This window comes from Chelmon rostratus, chromosome 21 (genome assembly GCF_017976325.1).
Source record: "Chelmon rostratus isolate fCheRos1 chromosome 21, fCheRos1.pri, whole genome shotgun sequence".
Taxonomy (NCBI): Eukaryota; Metazoa; Chordata; class Actinopteri; order Chaetodontiformes; family Chaetodontidae; genus Chelmon; species Chelmon rostratus.
Genome location: NC_055678.1, coordinates 14,069,586 through 14,090,099, shown reverse-complemented (window position 1 = coordinate 14,090,099; position 20,514 = coordinate 14,069,586). Strand labels below are relative to the sequence as shown.

The 20,514-nt window shown below is 42.0% G+C and overlaps 1 protein-coding gene across 5 annotated transcripts in view; it reads right to left on the bottom strand.

Annotated features, from left to right (window-relative positions):
- The window catches only part of raraa (retinoic acid receptor, alpha a), a 143,118-nt gene that overhangs the window by 70,897 nt on the left and 51,707 nt on the right, over nt 1–20,514 (bottom strand). For all 5 annotated transcript variants that reach the window (XM_041962248.1, XM_041962251.1, XM_041962247.1 and 2 more), the window contains one exon: nt 4,373–5,198. In XM_041962248.1, the coding sequence (XP_041818182.1) occupies nt 4,373–4,526 (154 nt within the window). In that variant the 5' untranslated portion in view covers nt 4,527–5,198. The remainder of the gene's footprint in view (nt 1–4,372; nt 5,199–20,514) is intronic.

Sequence of the window (20,514 nt, the reverse complement as noted above, 5' to 3'; positions counted from 1 at the left end):
TAGCATGGTGTTGGAGCTGGTGACATACAGCGGAAGGCTTTAATGATAATAACGGGATCAATAGTTGGGGTGTTATTGCCAGATACTTCCATATTCGCGCTGGCATGTGGCGCAAAGGATTTAATCGAAAACACTAATGAAAGCAGTGCACGTGTATGTGCGAGCGTGCATGTGATGAGAGCATTCTTTTGGATATGGAGATCTGGCCGTGCTCAATATAGCAGCGTGCACGTTTGCGGGTGTGTGATCAGTCAATGGTGATAATATTCAGTTAACTAATAAAGCTGCAGGCAATAAATGTAATATCAATATCTGCAACTGATCTGCTCTGGTGCGTAACCTAACCTGATGATTTTCAGATAATGTGATGTGAAGATGTAACCCGGGAGGCAAGAGCTGGAGAGACAGAGAGAGTGTGTGTTGTAGTCCTTGATTAACCCTTCTGCTCCGCTTGGTCCAAATAATTGGTCTATTGTGGTTTGCTAAAGGAGGCAGAGGAGCTGGACAGCTCTGAGGGCTGAGTGGAGGAGGAGGAGGAGGATGAGTTTGGGCAGAGGAAAGAGACCAGAAAGAAGGGGGACGGTCTACCGAGGAGGACTTTGATTGCAGATGAGTTCAACATTAAAAAAAATGGCCAGGCCTGGCTTCAGGACTGTTTACTTAACATGATCCACTTTGGGAACGGCCAATAACACTCTTTTACATCTGCAGTTTATACCTGTATCATATGTACGTGATTAGACAGAACAGAAATAAATAAATACAGGTTTTCATGTAACACTCCTTAGATACACAAGTAACAATATGGGGAGCATTTTAGCAGGAAAAAAATCCATTAAAACAACAATGCTGGAGACCATAATACAAATCATGTCAACAAGCAATCTAGATACAAATATGTATGTTACTACCTTGTGTAAAGGCAACCTGCGTAAAGACTTGACAGCTAGAATGAAAAAGTCCAGATATACCTAACCTACAAGTGTCCTTGCACCCAGCAACGAATTAAGAAAAAGGTCTGCTGTAACTTAAACCAAATGGTTTCAAGTGCAACTATGTTTTCCACCAGAAACCATGAGAGAATTGAGACATGTATTGATTTGATTTTCAGTAGTTTACCCATGCAGTGTTCTGAAGGATTTCCAGTCCTGTGGGTTGGACTGAATATTGTGACGTTAACTACAAAAACCAGAGTTCCCAAGAACCTACTGCGTGTTGTTGTTTGGAGAAGTTTTAAAAATTTTAATAAATGCAAATTTCTGAAGGCTGTGGTTTCCTTTGAGGAGAAGGGCTTTTGAAGCATGTCAAGCCACTTGGACAGATGGTGAGTTAAGCAAGGATTTTAAGGAAAGAAACAAGGCAAAAGTTGTTGCATCAAACTCAAAATTGGATTCAGAACTATGAAAAGCAACCATTCGGTGAGAGACAGACACTCGGCTATATGAGAACAACTGCAGGCACAAATGATGTCTTGCTAAAGCCAAAATTAGAGCTCTGTAAAACAGCATTCTCTTCTCAGACTTATCAAAGGTGGAATGAACTACCTGACACCACAAGGGAAATGGCTTTGAAAAGTTTGAAAAAATCTTAAATCTTACAAGCTTAAGTTATTGCATGTGAGGCAACAGAAATATGAAGTTAATGATGATAAAAGGATATAAGGACCTCGGATAAAAGGTGGGTTTGCTGCAGAATGCAGAACAATCTGTTTTTTTAATGTTTTACTGTGCGTGCTGCACGATGTATGGGCCTAACTGTGGGTTTCAAGTGTTATTCTTGTCCTATTAGTGGTTGCCACTGTTTGTATCTATTGAAGAGATGCTTTTATGTTTGAGGACTCTTGGTTGAATAGTCCACTTTGGCCAAAAGAGATCTAAATTAAAAATCACGTTGAATCGAAGCACTCTGTTTGGACAATAATAGGAAAAACCAACAATCTCCACAAGGACGAGCTAGATTATTCACTCTGCGTAAACAAGACAAGTGCACCAATCACATACAGTCACGTGCATTTAGACAACAATGAAATCCATTAAGTCTGAAGCATGGCTGTCTTGCCGCCAATCTGCCATTCTGTAAATCCCTCTCTCCAACTCTATCAGCACTGGTGCTCATTCTTCCTCTCTCTCTTCCTTTGTGTGTGTGTGTAGGTGTGTGTTTGAGGATGTGTATGTGTGTGTGTGTGTGTGTGTGTGACAGTGTGAGAGAAAAGAAAAGGAAAAAAAGAGGTGTATGAGCGAGAGGGAATGAGAGAGAAGTGAGCTGCCAAAGGGGTTAGGAGAAGGAAGAGAAAGGGCTGAAGGTGGTGTGTTTTTGTTACAGTGTGTATAAGTACAGGGAAAGAGACACGTGTGATTCTGTTGCTGTGTTTGTGTGTGTGTGGATTGTGCCTGCAGTTATCTGCATGCAAGGAGAAGCAGGAGTGAGAGAAAGTGAGCCAGCATGAAGGGCAAAGATTGTATTTATGTTTAAGAGTGTGTGCTCGTCAGGAAGCTGTGGTGTCCCTGGCTCTCCAGTGTTTACAGACAGGAAATGTTTATCCAAGGCAAAAGGGAAGGAACCTTGCCGCCCCGCATGGCAAACACTGGGAGAGTGGCCCGAAACACACACACACACACAGATATTCAGAAACACACACACACACAATTGCAACAGTGTAAAAAAGAGGAATCTGACGGGAGCGAGGAGGGGTATCTGGTATAGGGGAAGTGGGAGTGACTGGGCTGGGCACTAACTGTTCTTCACTTCCCTAAACGCCGCCTGCCAACACAAACTCCAGCAGATAGAAAGTCAATACGCTGACCCCCTCTGAACCTGTGAGAGCGAGGCTGCGGTCTGACAGGCCCGTCCACACCAATACACACAAACTGACTGTACGTCTGCACCACCAGCTGTAATCCTTTAGTTCATATATCTGCGGCCGCCCAAAGCCGTTTAATTGATCATCGAGCTGTTTGTCAATGTTCCTCAGTCTGCTGTGAGACGCAGGGATTGTGTGAGTGTCATATTCAACTGAATTTCTAAGCACTTGCGGGGTTCTGATTCATAGTCAGTGGTGATGCATTTACTTACTAACTTCCAGTACACTACATTGTAGAGGGCAGTGTTTGATGTTTTGCTCCTCTACATACAGAATGTCACTAATAGTTGTTACTTAATAAAAATATTGCAGTGAAGTGAAATCATTTTATGTGCTTCCCAAAACAAAATAAAATGCCACCGAATTTCTGTGCAAAATTCAGATTCAGTGTGTGACTTGGTGAAAACTGTCAATATTATTATAGGGCTGCAAATCTGTCTTTCGGTGTGCTAAAATTCACCTCCAGAAAATTGTTAAAACAAATTGATTTGTGTTGAAAACATCTGATTGCACTGGCAGATTTTCAGCCACTTCACAGGGAGATTTTCTTACAGTGCAGAACATATATTCACAATGCAAACTACAATGTATTGTAATGTATCATACAGAGTTTATAGGTTCATGCACCAGTGATTTAATATTCAGAATGCAGCCACTGTACATAATGTGGACTTTCACTTACTTACAATGTTTTTATATGATGGCACTGTCACTTTGAGGAAAAGGAACTTTTAAAACTTTTAAAAAGGACTTTTTGAGCGAGAATATTTCTTCCACCACCATTGTTAAACAGATGTTCTTGTGTATAAATCAGCACACTACTGAACAGCTTCTCTTTCCTTATGAAAAAGTACTTTTCACCTAGTTTGACTTCAATAAGCAACTTTACAAGTCAGCTCTGAGGCTTCTGATGGATTGTATAAAAGAGCTGTGGCATGAAGGCTGGCTACAATGATAACTTTTGTGAGATTTATTTCAGGAGCACTTGCCAAATTTGTGTTCCCCATATAAACAATACTCCTTTCTGGCTGTCCTGCCTCACTTCCTTGTGATCTACTCTGACATTTCCGTGTGTGCGTATGAGTATGTGATGTGTGTGGGCTTGTAAATTAAGGACAGTGCTGGAGGCAACGTGGGTGTGTGGGCATGTGTGTGTGTGTGTGTGTGTGTGTGTGTGTGTGTGTGTGGTTTGCTGCTCTCTGTTTACCAACACACACATCTTTCAAATAAGAATGATCTAAACAGGATGAGATGAAAGAGTCCTTTTTACCAGCAGACTCACAGGCACAAGCATATGTACACACACACAGTAGGGGAGCTACACAGGAAACAGCGTTCTACAGCCGCACAGGTAAACCAGGACACACACAAAGGAAAGTAAATCTTCCTTTCCCCACCTCCTGTCACTCAATAACCAAGCTGAAAATAGCCAGAGCATGGCACAGTCCCACATCTGAAATGTGAACCAGTACAAAGTACACAAAAATGGTAGAAAGTCTTAAGTTTACTCACTGGCTGGTGAGGGGGTGCTGTACCCACTGAGAGGCAGTCCTGGCAGGGCTGGAGGTGACAGGCTCCCAAGCATGTGGGGAAAGAAGTAGGAGTAGGTGGGCACGGGGAAGCCATTGAGGTGGGTGCCTGGCACCGGGTTGCCCTTCCCAGCCATGATGGCTCAAGTCCACCTCCAGTCACAAACAGACCTCACTGGAAAAACCACCTTAACAAGATCTAATGAAGCGAGGAGTCAGTGTGGATTCCTGCACTGGTTTAATCCCTCATAGGGACACTGCATGTAGTAGATATTCCAAAAGACTGCCAAACGAAGTATGAAGAAAAACAAAACTCCTTATGATTTGGAAACGGGTGCTGGTCTCTGTAAAATGGTTGCTGTCGATGTCACCAAGACACAAATCCAGTTGGTTTAGTGAATGTGTGTTAATAAATGAAATAAAGATAAAAAGAGCCACAGGGCAGAAGTATAAAAGAGGACCTTAGAGAGTTTTATCCGTCCTTTCTGTGGTATTGTGGAACAAACTGAAAGGCTTTATTTGCGAGAGGCGTTGGGGGAGCTCAGAACTCGCACGGCCATTCCTTATCCTCAAGATGAAGGGGTGAAAGAGACAGATAGCAAGTTGAGTCAGGAACAGGTGGCTTTGATGACTGCAGTCAGGAGTGGCGATAGTGGTGATAGGGGTGCTAGTGGTTGTGATGCCTCCAAAAGAGCACAGATTCACTCTTCCACCGTAGAGCGCTCCTAGGGAATGCGCAGATCACATGATGCCAAGACAAAGCTCTTCTCCTTGGCCGGGCCTCCTCTTTGGAGTCAAACAACCTCTGCCTATGAAAAAGAAAACAGAGAAAGAGAGAGAGATCCATTTAGTGCTTCAATGACAAGGTAAAGAGATCGTTTCCCTTTGTACTCTAGTGCTCAAGCAAAACAGTTCTTTTCTTTTGACACTAATTAATGGTAATGTCTCATCTGAAATGTTACAAAAACACCCCCTCCGCCTTAATTATCTAATGGAGTGTTAAAACTGCAAAGAGAGCAGTGGGTGTGTGATGTCTCCTCGCAGCTTTGTGTGCTCATACGCACGCTCATTAGCAGTGACAGACTACAAATACTGCGGGAGACAAGCCAAAACATAAATGAAGAGAGCAGAACAAAAGAAAACTTTGCTAATTACACCAGTTGCAGAAGATCGGCCTTAGTGAGAACCAAGATGCCGATTCGGGGCCACTCGAGATTTCTGCTGCAGACTCTACCTCCACATTAAGAGCAAGACATGTACTAACAGACCTGTAACCACTGCAGAAAGCATGAGCACCCACAAGGGCACTGACAATTATACACTCAGAGAACACAATTATCATAAAATGACACACCAGTACCACCATATATACAAGAGTAAAGGAGAAGCTCTTTCTTCAAAACAGCTTGTCACATCAGCATAACTTATTTTTCTGTAATGACCCTTTTATGAGTCAGTGGGTGTAATGTACAGCAGTAAACGTAAAATCATTGCAACACACACAGACAGCACTTAGAAAGCAGGAGGAATGTGTCTTTGCATGAAGAGTGTTGCTCAGGAATGTGGCAGTATTGCATGAATCACACCAGGACATCATGGATGAACTCCCATAAAGAGAGAGGGGTCAATTTAGACATGTTTGTGCGCCTGTTCCCATTTGAATGATGTACATAAAGCATCAGGATATGGCAGCAGCTTCAGAGCTCCTCGGCCTAAATTCTGTAAATCTCTGATCTCTACTGAAGAGACAGACACCATTTTTGCAAAAGATGTTCTCTGATTTTGTCCCATAGGAGTGCAACAGAGTTGAGATCTTGTGACTGTGAAGGCTCTGGATGCCCCTGATTATTAATAATTTTAAGAGGCTTGAGAATCAAGCAGATGTGAACAAGTCACATTAAACAATATTTTCAGTTCTGCTTATTTCATTTGCTGCAGTGAGCTAATTTTGATGAGTTAAGCTACTGCACATACTCGTAACTTCCTGCATACGCTTAACAACAAGTGCATTTCAATGTGACGGCAATGGCAACAATGCAACTTGAGCTTATGTTTTTCCACTTATTTATTCCGGTTTTCCCTTTAATTTGTCGTGTTTTTGTACATGTAATCCTCATCTGCGCGGGCGCAGAATCACTGATGCTGTAAAACTGGTCCCCACCAACACCCTCACTGGAGATGGACAACAAACTGTACTTTAAAGAACAACACAAGGCCTCCTGGCGGCTCGCTGTGCACTGGTGATGCTTTGAATCCTCCTGCATGACACCTCTCATGTCAATCTTTCCTGTCACCGCTCTCTCTCTGATGCCTTAAAACTGAAACATCTTCAAAGATGTCTGATTCTTTGGTGGTGTGAGTCTTTGTCTCTGCAGGAGCATTGCTCCACCATAACATCTTTGATTACGGTAAAACATTCTTTGTTGAAACTGTCATAAAGTTGTTCCATAGTGATTCCATAGAGGCTCGTGTATGTGTCATTGTGCACCTACATGAAGGAGAAATGAGTAATTATTCATGAGAAGGAGTTACCAAACTACAATAAGAATGTTTGTCTGTGTGGCTGTGTGAGTGTGTGCAGTGCAGGTGGTGTATGTGGAGCCCTGATATATCTCTTAATCAGATGGATGCTGATTTTATGGGTTTGGTCTTCTATTAGCCGTCTTACTTCTATGGATTGTAGCCAAAGTGCACTCTAGTCACCCTGTCATGGTGAGCAGGCGTGTGTGTGGTATTTAGGGGTTGCAGGCGCTTGTATTAGACCAAAAAGCTTCAGCAGCATTTTTTAAAGCTCAGGGGAGTTGGATATACCTTTATTTGCTTTTAAAGCCTCTTTCACCACTAAGAGGCCACATATTAAACCAAAAGAGAGTTAAAAGTTCAGGTAACATGCCAACAATGGCCTGTAAGATATTATTTCCTGTTCCATGATACAGAGTACCACACAACCATTACCATTATGAAATGTTGCTTTGATACGTTCTTACATTGCACATTGGTACGATCATGTAAAATGCATCAGCGCTGTCAAAAATACACACAAAAGTGATGTAAAGCCGTATATATTTTAATGCAACACCCAGAGGCCACAGACACTGTACTGGGTCTTTCAATGAGGACCTACAACTCACTGGGACACTAGGAGAACCCACAGGCTGGAAATGGGCCACTTCCTTCACCATTATCATTACAGCGTCTAGTGTGCACTCTAAGAGGCCATTCTGAATGATAAGCGACATCAAACATTACAATGCACTTACACCTGCAGCAACTTTTTGCGGTGCACCCACACATAATTGTTTTTACTGATGCCACAGTGAAAAAACAGGGATATTGTTGTTTACTAGTAGAGAAGTGGCTGCAGCACAGCCAGATTTTCTTAGATTTTGCCATGGCAGGAGCAGACCAGTAGTACCTAAAGGCAGTACAAGTTTCTACTCACACAAGTTTTGAATTAAATTAGACTAAGAGAAATCCTTCATCTGTAAAGCAGAATATCAGGGTTGTTTGGAGAACCTTGTTGTTTCAGGGCTTTTATGTAAAGGTCACTGGACAATGACATTAGAGAGCATCCCATCTCTAAAATAAGGCATGAAAAGGTAATCAAAAACAAAACACCCAATTCAACTGTAATAAAATGGATGGCATGGATGGCTATCTATCTATCTATCTATCTATCTATCTATCTATCTATCTATCTATCTATCTATCTATCTATCTATCTATCTATCTGTATGTATGTGTATGTATGTATGTATGTATAGCATAGGAATGTTTCATGGATGAGGCCAAGTGTCTGGAGATGAGAGCAGACGAACTCTTTCTGAGACATGTAAACAATGTCTGGCTGGTGCATTTCAAACACATTATACAATCAGTAGCCCTTTTGCACTCATCCATGCATTAACGCACACACACACACACACACACACACACACACAGGCATGCAAGAGAGTATGGATAGAAGCAGAATGTAACCGGGCAACTGTATAACCCCTCTGCTAGCGGTATGGACAAAACATATACAAACAATCTGCAGCACAAACATCAGACACACACTGCTAAATGAGGGATCAAGGCACAACTCAGGGCCTGCATAATCGCTGTGAAAACTGCACTGGCAAAACCAAAGCAGGGTAAATCTGCTGACATGCACTCCACATCCTCCCGCCTGTCAGTGTACACAAACAGCTGTGTCCTCTGATCCTACATTGGATAGGGTGGGCTGAAATCCTTGAGTATGAACTGTACATATATGTGTGTATACAGTATGTGTGTGTGTATATACGCAAACACAAGAACAGACATTCATAGTTGTCTCTCCTCATCTCTGTTCTCTCACTCCCCTTCACACAAACAAATGCACGAACATACTAATCTCCCCTCCATTCCTCTGCCGGGTTCGTGCTCGAATCTTGTTGGCGGGCACCTCCCGCTGTATGATGTATGTGCTCTATATGACATGGCTGACACACAAGGTCGTTGATATGGAGAAGAAGAAAGGGGGGCAGTTGTGCGCACAATGTTGCATGGCTGCTGGTCTTCATTATAGTACAGATGTGCTCAAGTACTGTCAAGACTGACGAGACATGTCTCATATAAACATACATAAGTTAATGCTGAAGATGAGAAGACATAGAAGGAAAACATGTGTAACAAACAGGAACGTGAACTGGATCCCAGTATTACATGTACACATAAAAAATTGACTCACACACTTACCCACATGACTGAAACAGGGACTACTGTTGTCTAAAAACAGGAATAGATAGCGTAGCCTAAGCTTAAGAGGTGATGCAATAGCGTAGCCTATAGAAGTGGGTAGGGACCCCGGGGCCTGGAATCGAGCCATTAAAGTACATCTTTTCAAAGAGTTTCTAAGAATTGCTCCACAGCCTCCATTTGTGCAGCCTTATCTGTCTCTTTTACCGTTTATATAGCTAGCCCATATCTGCCAAATTCATTTCAACATACTCAAGAGCACACAGGCAAGATGCTGTATGGAGGGCAGTTCCTGAGGGAATGTATGTGATCACTTTCAGAAGGAGGGAAAATAAACAATCTGGGTCACTTGGTCTCAACTCTGTGTTTAGTATGTAGCGGGCAGAGAGAAGGAAGGGTCAGAGGTCATGGGGTACGAGAGACTGTAACCGGTTTTGACAGCAAATGTTGAATTAATAATTAGAAGAAGCAAATGGCAGCGTGAGGTTCGGGTGGACGGGCAGACAACAGAGCAAACAGAGCCACAGGGGATGGCAAATGCAACGCATGACGTACAGAAACACTGTCGTCTGTGCATAAATAGAAGGCGATGCATGCTTGAACGTACACACGGTTCAACAAATAAACACACACACACACATGCACCGATGCGAAAAGGTTCAAAAGGGTCAGAGACAGAAAGTAAAACAGACACCGGCTGTTGTCGAGGCCCAGAAAAAAAAAATCCCAGGGTGATTCTTGAGATGATAACACACACACACAAGCACAAGTATGACCACATGCATGCACAGCAACATCTATAATCTATATCTCTCCTGATGGCCAATTATCCATGATGTGGGTGCTGCTTGTGCTACATATCTCTGTGACAAGAGCAGCAGGTGGCCAGTGGCAGCAGCGCCACACTTCAATGTGTTGCTGATGCTAATTTCAGTTGCAAGTTACAGTCCCTTTATGCTCACAAAACAAAAATGATACAAATGAATGAATAAATAATGAGTCACAAAAATAAACTACTTTTTAGTGCAGAAGATGAATTGAGGAGCCTCACAAGCTGCTCTGTAGTCGGGTGGCACAGCAGTGTATAGGATGCTTTAAGACCACTGGCATTGTCTTAACATTAACTCTTTTCAAGGTCTACCATTTTTAAGATGCTATACTGTTTATTTCACTGGCTAGCCTGTTGAATATGGCGTTAGCATGATCGGTGGCTAAGACACACGGTGGAGCAATGTAGTATATTTATTTTGTCTTAGTATATTTTTATTTCTTTGAATATTTTTATTGCATTTATGCATATTTTTACTGCACATTATTTATTCTATTATCTTTATTTTAATTTATTATCTTTCTTATTATCTTTCTTTCTAACATGGGGGTTGCAATGCAAATTTTAGTGACATGTCCATGCTCAATGACAATAAAGGCAATCTTGAATGTTGGGGTATTTAATATTGAGGGACAGTCAAAGAGGACTTTCTGCCAAATAAATGCTGCTGAGACGCCTAATCATATCCCTTGTCTAACTCTGAGAATAACAATTAGATTTATCAATTAACCCACATTAAGGGGCAGGTTGCTCATCCCAAAACACGTAGACTTATACCTCATTTTCATTCCTTTATGGAGCCAATATTTTAAAATATTTTTTCTTTCTTAAGATGTGTTCCCTGACATTGTTAATAGAGTGAAAAGGGGTAGAATCATGTTTTGAGTGGATTATCCTTGTTTTGTAATACCTTGATATAATACTGTTATTGTAAAAAACAAACAAACAAAAAATACTAAATAGATCACTGCCCACCCTGTATGTGACTCAGATCTGTTTTTTCATGACAGTGTGAACAACACAAACCACAAGGAATCAGATATTTTCAATTCTGATTTGGACCACTTTCATAAATGGCTCTACATCAGATACAGCTCTGATCTGCAATGCAACCTGTCTGAACAGTCATATTGGAATACATGGGACTTTTACTCACTCACTCATTTGCCTGAACTGAGCGTCTTGCTGCAAGAGAGACGCTGACAGATGGAGTTAAAAGTAGCCCTTGATATGCAGAAATTTTGGATGAAATCTGTTTCTGTGAAACCATTCACGTCACAATCCCACCACTCCTGGCTCCGAGTCCAGCTCCACAAAAAGCCTCTTTCTCCTCATCCTCGTTATCATCTGCACACAAATTTGCCGGCGTCCACTGCACATCAACTTATAAATGAGACCATAAACGCTATCTTCAGTGGCCTCCATGTTTACCATATGACAGTGACAGCATGTGACAGCATGTGACATCATGTGACGTGTTATTGTTCTTTTGCATATGCAGGACTGTGACCAGTTCATACTGGAATCTGATATTGGCCACATTGAAAAAATCGTATGAATAGTCAAACAAAAAAATCGAATCAGAGCAATAGTTCCAAATTGAGCACTAAGGCTTGCAGGTGAACATAAACTTTGTATTCTTTCGGCTCTGCAAAACCCTAATATTTCTCAAGGAAATATTATGGCTTTGTAATGTAGGTAAGTGTAAACCTGTGCAGTTCAGTGAACTGATCATTATGGTATTGCTCAGTGATATGTAGTTCAGATTCAAAGAGCCGCAGGTAACAAATATTGAAGAACAATAAACACAGTATCAAGTCAATTGCTATCATGTTGTTTTACGATACCTGCTACTTTATGAATGTTGTTCCTTTCCTGTAGGCATATCATTTGAATATTGCAATGTGTTGTACCTGCTGTTGGCAGCAGGCATGCTGCTTAATATAGATTTAGGCTTGTAATTGTCTCTGGTGTTTCCACCATGATGATATAGTATTTCAACATTTAAGGGTGAGAGACAGGGGAACTTAGAATTTCTCTACAAAGGTCTAAACATAAACCCCACAAGGATTTGTAAAAAACCTCTCCACAGGCTGCTAGTTCAGAGTGGATGTTGGTCTTTCACTGCACAGAGTGGGCTCCGACTCCAGCCTGTATGGCTTTGCAGTGTTACACATAATGGAAGTCGTTCAAGCACGATGCACTGAAATTTTTATGAGGACAGCAGTGTGGGTGGATGTATACGTCAGAAGTGAGATGTGACATTGTGGGAGCGAATGTGCTTTTGTGCACGCATGAGTGTGCACATACTGCACATTTAAGAGCATGTGTGTGTGTTGGTCTGTGCACTGATGTACATGCATGAGAAATGTGGATGTATATCAACAAGTGTCTGAGCTTATGGGGGTTGTGTGCGGTAACGCATGCAGCCGATATGCGTGTGTGTGTGCTTGTTAATGTGTGCCCACGTCATGTCCTGAATCACATTTGCATGTCATCTTATTGCCCTGGGGGAGTGTCTTACAGTACACTGCATTTACTGTACATTACAAGCTCAGATGGGATGGGTTTTGCATAAAGAGTAGACCACATTTGTGGGGGGTGGGGGGATGGGTCGAGGCAGAGAAGGACAATTTGACAAGTCACTAACACAGGACTCTAGCTGAGCCATGTGCCAGAATGGGTCATGCAAGGATAGTGAGACATTTGGTTGTCAGAGAAAGTCACTAATAGTTTGCACCACTGTATCTTCGATTATGTTCTTACGAAAGACTTTTAATTTGTGCAATAAATGAGTAGCATTTAATCACTACTGTGACATATATATACAGTATACTTGATGCAGTAACAGGGGGCACAATCGCTGGTGAGTCAACTTAAATTGCTACAGCCTTACTGTAAGCCTGTAGTGAAGAATAGGCTGAAAACAACTATTAACATCTGTCAAATAAAAACGAAAGAAACTGAAACAGCTGCTGCAGTTCAGGACAGCATTATTACACAACAAATATTACATGTATTTTGGTTTATTTCTTGACTGTTACATAAGTGAAATAAGAGAAGATCACGCCCCTCCCAACTGACTGACCCAACAATACTTCCAGCTCAGTGCTGCTTCCACCTGTGTAGCTTCAAGAGAGGTGAAGCATTGTGGGCGGGAGAGCAAAAGGTGGGAGCTACCTCTCAATGACAGCCAGAAAGTGTGACACAAGAAGGCTAAAGGATGCTAAGTGCACATCCAGGGTGGTGAAAATCCTGAGCCAGTTTGCCAAGGCCCCCTGTGGGGTGAATCCACTTGTCAGTGAAGCAGGCGGGGTGACATTTCTGCCTCACCTCAGAAAGGTCAGCCTTTAATTATCTCAAATGCCAGCAAGCACTGCACCTGCAAAAAATAAACCCAGGGATGAGCTGTGTGTGTGTGTGCGCACGCGTGTCAGCATAAGATGGTAGTCAGCTTCCTTCACACATAATGAGTGCTACTGTGGCTGTCCGTGCAGAACTGGACCATCTGCCCACCTGCATGCATGCATGCATATATACCCATAAACACACATTCATGGCCAATCCCTGACAGATGCACACCAACATATTAACTGTGTCAAGCAGTCGGCAAAACCCATAACGAAAGTCGCACACCAAGCCTCCCTTTAAATAAAGAGTATCAGATGAAGACAGTAAAATCCCAGGAACATCAGCAGCTTCTCAAACGACTGTGTATAAATAGGCTGCTGACAGTATAGGTAGACAGATTATAGACCTATAGATAGAAGAGTAGCATGGGCCAGTGCTTCTGTGAAATATGGGTCAGCTATGTGACGCACAGCTGACTTTTTACCAATATCAAAACTTAAGATCCACAAATCAAGTCGAGTGGAGTCATTGTAATGATTATGCATTAAGCAAGCCAAATTATTTCCGGTCAGAATGTAGTTGGTGATAAAACTCCGGGCATATCTGGCAGAGCATGACATGCGGTGTTTGCTTTCGAGCTGCTCACTGTAGCTATTCAGCTCCGTCAATATTTGCAGGGGGCTATGGTAACAGAAGGCTCCCACACCCACATAAACACACTGCCCCGTGCACTTAACACTCGGCCTCACACATGCACAAAAACCAACACTCTGGCCAGAAAGTCCCACTCGCGCTCAAAGGAGGTCGGAGAGACAAAGGGCCATAGATCATCGGTGAGGACGGCGTGCAGCGAGCTCCTTGTGTCCAGGTTTTTCCGGCATTTTTCTCTCACTCTGAGAAAACATGGAGGGCCGGTCCCTATTGTTTACACAGCTGGCTCCATGGAAAGGATTGCTTAATATGAAATATGAAGAGAGCGGAGAGTTTAGAGGGAGAGAGCTGGGAAGAAAAGAGGGAAGGGAGCCAAGCGAGAGGGGTGGGAGGGTGGTGGTGGGTAACGGGCCATCGCAGAGAGACAGAGTTAAAGGCTAAATGTGCTCCAGATTGAGGGACATAGTAAGTGAGAAATACAGATACAGGGAGAGAAATGTGCTGGGATAGGAGGTGGCAAAAACTCCAGAGGAAACAATACAGTAAGAAGGAGAAAGCAATACAGCTACACAAAATCTGTGGGGAGAAGAAGAGTGCACACAGAAGGTCCAGGGAGACGAAAGCAAAGTGAGAGCAAACAGAACATGTAGCAGAAAGCTCTGAGGTTTCCTAGTGGTGAGGGAGTCATGCCTCCTGCGGTCTGGGGTCTGTAGTGCATGTTATTCTTTCCCAACAGTTACACCCTGCCTTCCCCCTTTCAGTCCTGCCTCACCAACCCTCTGGTACTGTCCTGGCAACCCCTTGTTTCCTCAGCTTTTTCACCTACCTCCTTTATCATTTTATCTGACAAAACCCCAGGCTATAAAGTTTCTTTGAAAAGTTGGATTTTTCTGAGAAAAACAGCACTGGAGGTTCATCAGTGCTTCCTCACAAAGGAATAGAGAATGGGGACGACGAATATTTACGGTATCAAAATAAAAATTCTTATGTTCTCTTAGAGTGGATTGTCTATACAAACACATAGAACAGAACAAAAGTGACCGAATCAAATACGACACAAATATTACAACATGAAAATATGTCATTTTTTTATCAAGATAAGATAAGATAAGATAAGATAAGATAAGATAAGATAAGATAAGATAAGATAAGACTTTTTTAATCCCCAGCCGGGGAAATTTGTGTGTTACAGGCAGCAGGCAAGAGCATTCGGAAAAAAATAGCAACAGAATAGAGAAATGCAAAATAGAAAATAAAAGCTGACTATATACATGTACATTTTATACAGAGGACTATATAAAATAAACACTATGTAAAAATATATATTGCCACAAAGAATTATAAGAAATGTTGGCATAAAAATATACTGCCAAAAATTCTATAGAATTTCACAGTTTTTACACAAATTGCACATGGTGGGTACGGATAACGTAAGTACAGCATTTACAATATAGCACAGTAATATATAATATATATGTGTCACAGTGGAATACCACTATGTATGTTTAGGTTGAGCGTTTAATGAGAGTGAAAAAAGTAAAATTGCACACGGTAATTTGTGTATGACAAATCTCACATCAGTGCAGAAACAGTCTGAATATGGACCAGTGCTACACTAAGCAATGCTGGAACTGAACACTGACAGCTGTTGGTATGAAGGACCTGCGGTAGTGTTCCTTCTTAGAGAGTGGATGCAGCAGTCTGTTGCTCAAGGAGCTGCTGATTTTGAAAAAAGCATCCATCCCAATTTCCTTCAGCTAACTTATTTAAATGACTCGTTTGTCCAACCAACAGGCCAAAACCCAAATATATTCAGTTTATTATGATAGAAGACTAAGAACCAGTGAGTTTTTGTATTTCATGTTTTAATGTAATGTACTTCAAAAAAGACATGAGCAGCGTTCTCTGACTAACAAAACAAAAAGACACAAGAGCAGCAATCCCTTATATAACTGAAGGACAACCTGCACTGTGAGTAATAACAATGTTGGACCAAATTTGCAGGATCCTATTCAGAATAAGATGGTAGATGCTCTTTGTAAATGGGAGATTGAGTTAGTTATAATTGTAAAGGTCGAGAGTCCACTTGTCTACTGGCGGGTAACAATACAATACACTCATTTAGTACAAGAGAAGGGAGCTAAGTGTGTCCAATCCCATGCATAAGCACATGCATTAGTTAGTGCACGTGTGTGCATTTCTGTGTGTGTGTGTGTGTGTGAGTGGGGTGGCTCCCTCAGTCCACCTCCAACCCTGTTCCAGCTAGCAGGAGAGGCCCAGCATAAATGAAGTCCATATTTCTGAGCAGGACTCCAACAGACTCAACACATCCCACCCGCTGACACACACGCAGAATATCTACAGTCAAAACACTTAAGCTGTCGTATTCCATATGCATAAACATAGATGGGTGCATGCACCTTCATCAAGACATTCACATCACTCTCAATTCTCATAAGAGAACAGAACACAGCTGGCTCAAGAGGATGTTTCATTTTTCCTACATTTTTCCTTTCCTGCCTGCACACACTAATCAACTGTGTGTGTGCCTGTGTGCATGCAATCACCACTTCAGCATGTGCACTGTGTGTGTGCCTGCCTATAGGCTGTGTCACATTCGTGTACCTATCCAGGATATCAGACTAACAATGTTATGCGAAACACTTCAGCACATTTCAACACAGAAGATCCAATGACACGAGAGCTAATGACGCACTGAAGCACATGGCCCCTTCCTGTTTATTCCGCCACTCGCCCGCTGGAGGATCAAACAAGTTCTGCTCCTCACAGTGGGTGTGACCTCTTAAAAGGGACAGTCTGCAGTTCCTCCGGGCAACTCAATATCATTGTAAACAAAAAGTACTGTTACAAATAGCACAACATTATAATTCAAATGACAACTAATGGTTGCCTTCACAACACGACTGTTCTGCGCCTGAATAAGACGTAAGATGATTGTGAAAAAATCCAAGTAAGATGCAATTAAGAGCAGCAGTGACGCAATAAAAAAACCTGGACACACCACTTTTACATCTATTGCCTCTGCTGTCTTTTGTTCAGACCAACAACAATCCTGCATCACAACAATGCAAGGGCTGTGCTGGTGATTATCAGTGTAGCAATCATTGTACCTTTCTTTGTTGGTAGGAAAACAGGCTTCAAGTTGCAAAGTAATCTTCCAGGAATCTATGCTTGCCTTGAATGTATTTGATTAACAACTGCCCCGATGATGTCTCGTTGCCTTGAGACAAAAGCCGAGATGTTTTTGTTCTGCCAACCCTGCATTTTGTTTTGTTTTTTCTAAGCCCACTATGTTGGCTTTTTTCATGCAGGACTAAGGTCTGCCAAAGCGTGGTATCCTTTGGTGAAAAATTGTCACAGATGCTTAGTGCTTAGATACTCTTTTGTTACCACCACAAGCAATAAAAAACAACAATAAATTGTTAAATATCCCTGCACAAAAATGGAATTATTTATTAACATCATGTTCTGATGTAATGTATCCTGACTGCAAACATCACAAACTGGTCTGGGATGTGCACAGGCCCCAGGAAAGCTCAGCAGCAGGTCACACTGCCCACCTTGTGAGAATCAGTGATATTGGTGAGGTGAGGTACCTGCGCAGCCCAACAGATACAGACAACACACGCCCCAGCCCAAGCCTGTTCACCCTGCTGTCCTCTGCCAAGCAATACAGAAGTATCCACTGCCGCATCACCAGACCACAGAGCAGCTTCTTTCCTCAGGCTGTGAGGCTCCTCGACTCATTCTCCCCACTCCACCATAAATAAATGTCTCATAAATCTTTTTTACATGGAACTTTCTGTGATGCTGGTTTTTCACATTACCATACCACAACCCACTACGTTCTGCACCGCCATCTTTCCCACTATCACCAAAGTTTTGTACTTGCACTATAACTTATACAGTATTACTCATATTACATATATAAACATATATAATGCCTATTTCTCTTTTTATTATATGTGTGACCCATATATTCTGATTTAAGTATCTTTTTATGCATTTTCTGTGTATGAAGTGACAACTGCATTTTATTGTGCCATTCTGTATTAGAACAAGCCTGATTCCAAAAACAAGTTGGGACGCTGTGGAAAACATAAATAAAACAGAATGTGATAACTTCCAAATCCTTTTTGACATGTATTCATCTGAAAACAGTACAAAGACAATAAATTTAATGTTTGACCTCATCAACTTCATCAATTTTTGTAAAAATCTGCTGATTCTGAATTTGCAGCAACACGTTTCAATCAAGTTGGGACAGGAGCAACAAAAGACTGGGAAAGTTGTGGAACATTTCAGAGGTAAACAGGTTGATTGGTAACAAATGATAGTATCATGATTGGGTATGAAAGGAGCATCCTGGAAAGGCCCAGTCATTCACAAGCAAGGACGAAGCGAGGTTCACCACTTTGTGATCACATGATTATTAAAAGGAGATTACTACATGGGCTCAGGAACACTCTGCAAAACTGCTGTGCAATGATTGCATTTTCTTTTATTCACATTTTATGTAAGAACTTAGTCATCAGGGTTGTATAATGAGAATAAAGCTGAACCTTGAACCTTGAATGAAGATGATGATGAAATATCTTTGTTTTGTATAATAACAAAAAGAGAGAGCTATATCAGAATCCTTGGTAAAAGAATAAGAGTGTTACTCAATTGCAGGTATGATATTTAATAGGTCTCTCAATTTATTTAACATACAATGACTAGCAAGCATGCTCAGTCATTTTCAATGAACGCTGCATCACCAACATTGTAAACTTTGAGGGTCAAAGCTTTAGTGCCCAGAGACTACTGCTCACTGGCATTTACAGATGTGTGGGAATATGAGTGTCAACTATAAAACAGATCAATATCAGCAGAGCGCAGTAATTCAGCAGTCAGTAATGTTTCTCTCCACATATCAATATGGGATGAATTTTCCATGTCAGCTGAGCACTGCAGTGTGTGATCATTAGCCATCCACCAGTGTGGACACATGGTCGGATAACGGCAAGATCATCCAGCTCTGCTATCCGTTGTGGTACCGTCTACATTTAATGGCCCTGAGCAAACTACACTTCAAGCTGAATGTCATCCTTCCCCCTGGAGGGGAAATGCATATTTCTATAGCTCCTGATGGCGCCATCAGCAAGACAAGCAGGCCAACAGGAGCAGTATGTGGGGCACAAAGAGATCTCTTAGAGCGATGCCTTCAAGCTGTGTACTCATGTGTTTATATGAAACAGTGAAGAGGGGGCAGGGGTTTGTGGGTCAGGGCAGACACAGATGAATACTACAGAGTGGTGGTCAACATGACCTCTCTAGGACACACACGCATAAGATAACATACAACACGATGGCTGAGTTGCCTGACAATGCCCAAAGGTCACTGCACAAATACCAAAGCTGTGAGATTAAGGACATACATTAGCCAAACACACACTGTATGTAAATGTAAACATATAAATCCATCTGACATCTGGCAGCATGCAAAAGAAAGTACAAATGTAAAAACAACAGCTGGATTAAGCTTACAAATACAGTACATCCTGCTTAGTTACAGGGTTCATGACCAGAATGACCTTCAAGATGAGTCTGTGTAAGTACTCTTTTATTAAAAAAGCAACAGAGAGAATCTCAATTTAAAAAAAAAAAGAAAGATTGTGGTAAAAAGAAAATAAATGGACAGTGATAAGCAGGGAAAGAAAGCAAAGAAGAGCAAGACTGTGATACCCATCCTATCCACTGCTTTGCCCTCCATATTCTCTCTCTTTCTCATACGAACACACTCTCAGGCACACAAATTCAGGGAACAAATATCGAGCATATTCCTGCCTCTCTTCCCTCGCCTGCTCTCCAGGAGTCATAAAACTCACATTTAAAAATGCATGGGCTCCATAAGCTGCCAGGCCTATCTATTAACTGTGTTATAGTGTGGTTGGCTATAGCTGCTGATGGCAGTCAGGGAATGCTGCTTTCCATTAGGGGAGGGGAGGGAGAGAGGAGGAGGAGGGGGAAAGGGGATGAGGGATGAGGAATGAGGGGAAAGACAGAATTTACTCATTTTTCTTTTTCCCATGGCACTGCAATCTGATGCCTGCGCGTTTGGGCATGTGGAAGAAGGGGGAGGCAGTGACTTCAACATGTAAGCCTGCATGAGTATGTAACTGTATCAATGAGTGTGTGTGTGTGTGTGTGTGTGTGTGTGTGTGTGTGTGTGGTTTGCCCACCTGTGTGTGAGGCTGAGGTGAAAAGTAATTGATTCGAGTGTTTCTGGGAGATTTTCTCCGGTGTCCTTAGGCGCTCGCCAGATGACTATTGATTGGTTAATTGATTGATTGGCATCCGTCCGACAGTGAGTCAACAACATCATCACTCTTCATATGGACCCAGGCGCAGAACACACCCCCACCCCTCCGCCCCACACTCTGCCAGTCTTTCTTATGATGATCTTTTAGAATATTTACACTTAGTGCTGGTACCCTCAGTATCTCTAAATGACCAAAGATAATCTACTTAGAAATTAAACAATACTTAGACATTGAGTCACAGGAAAG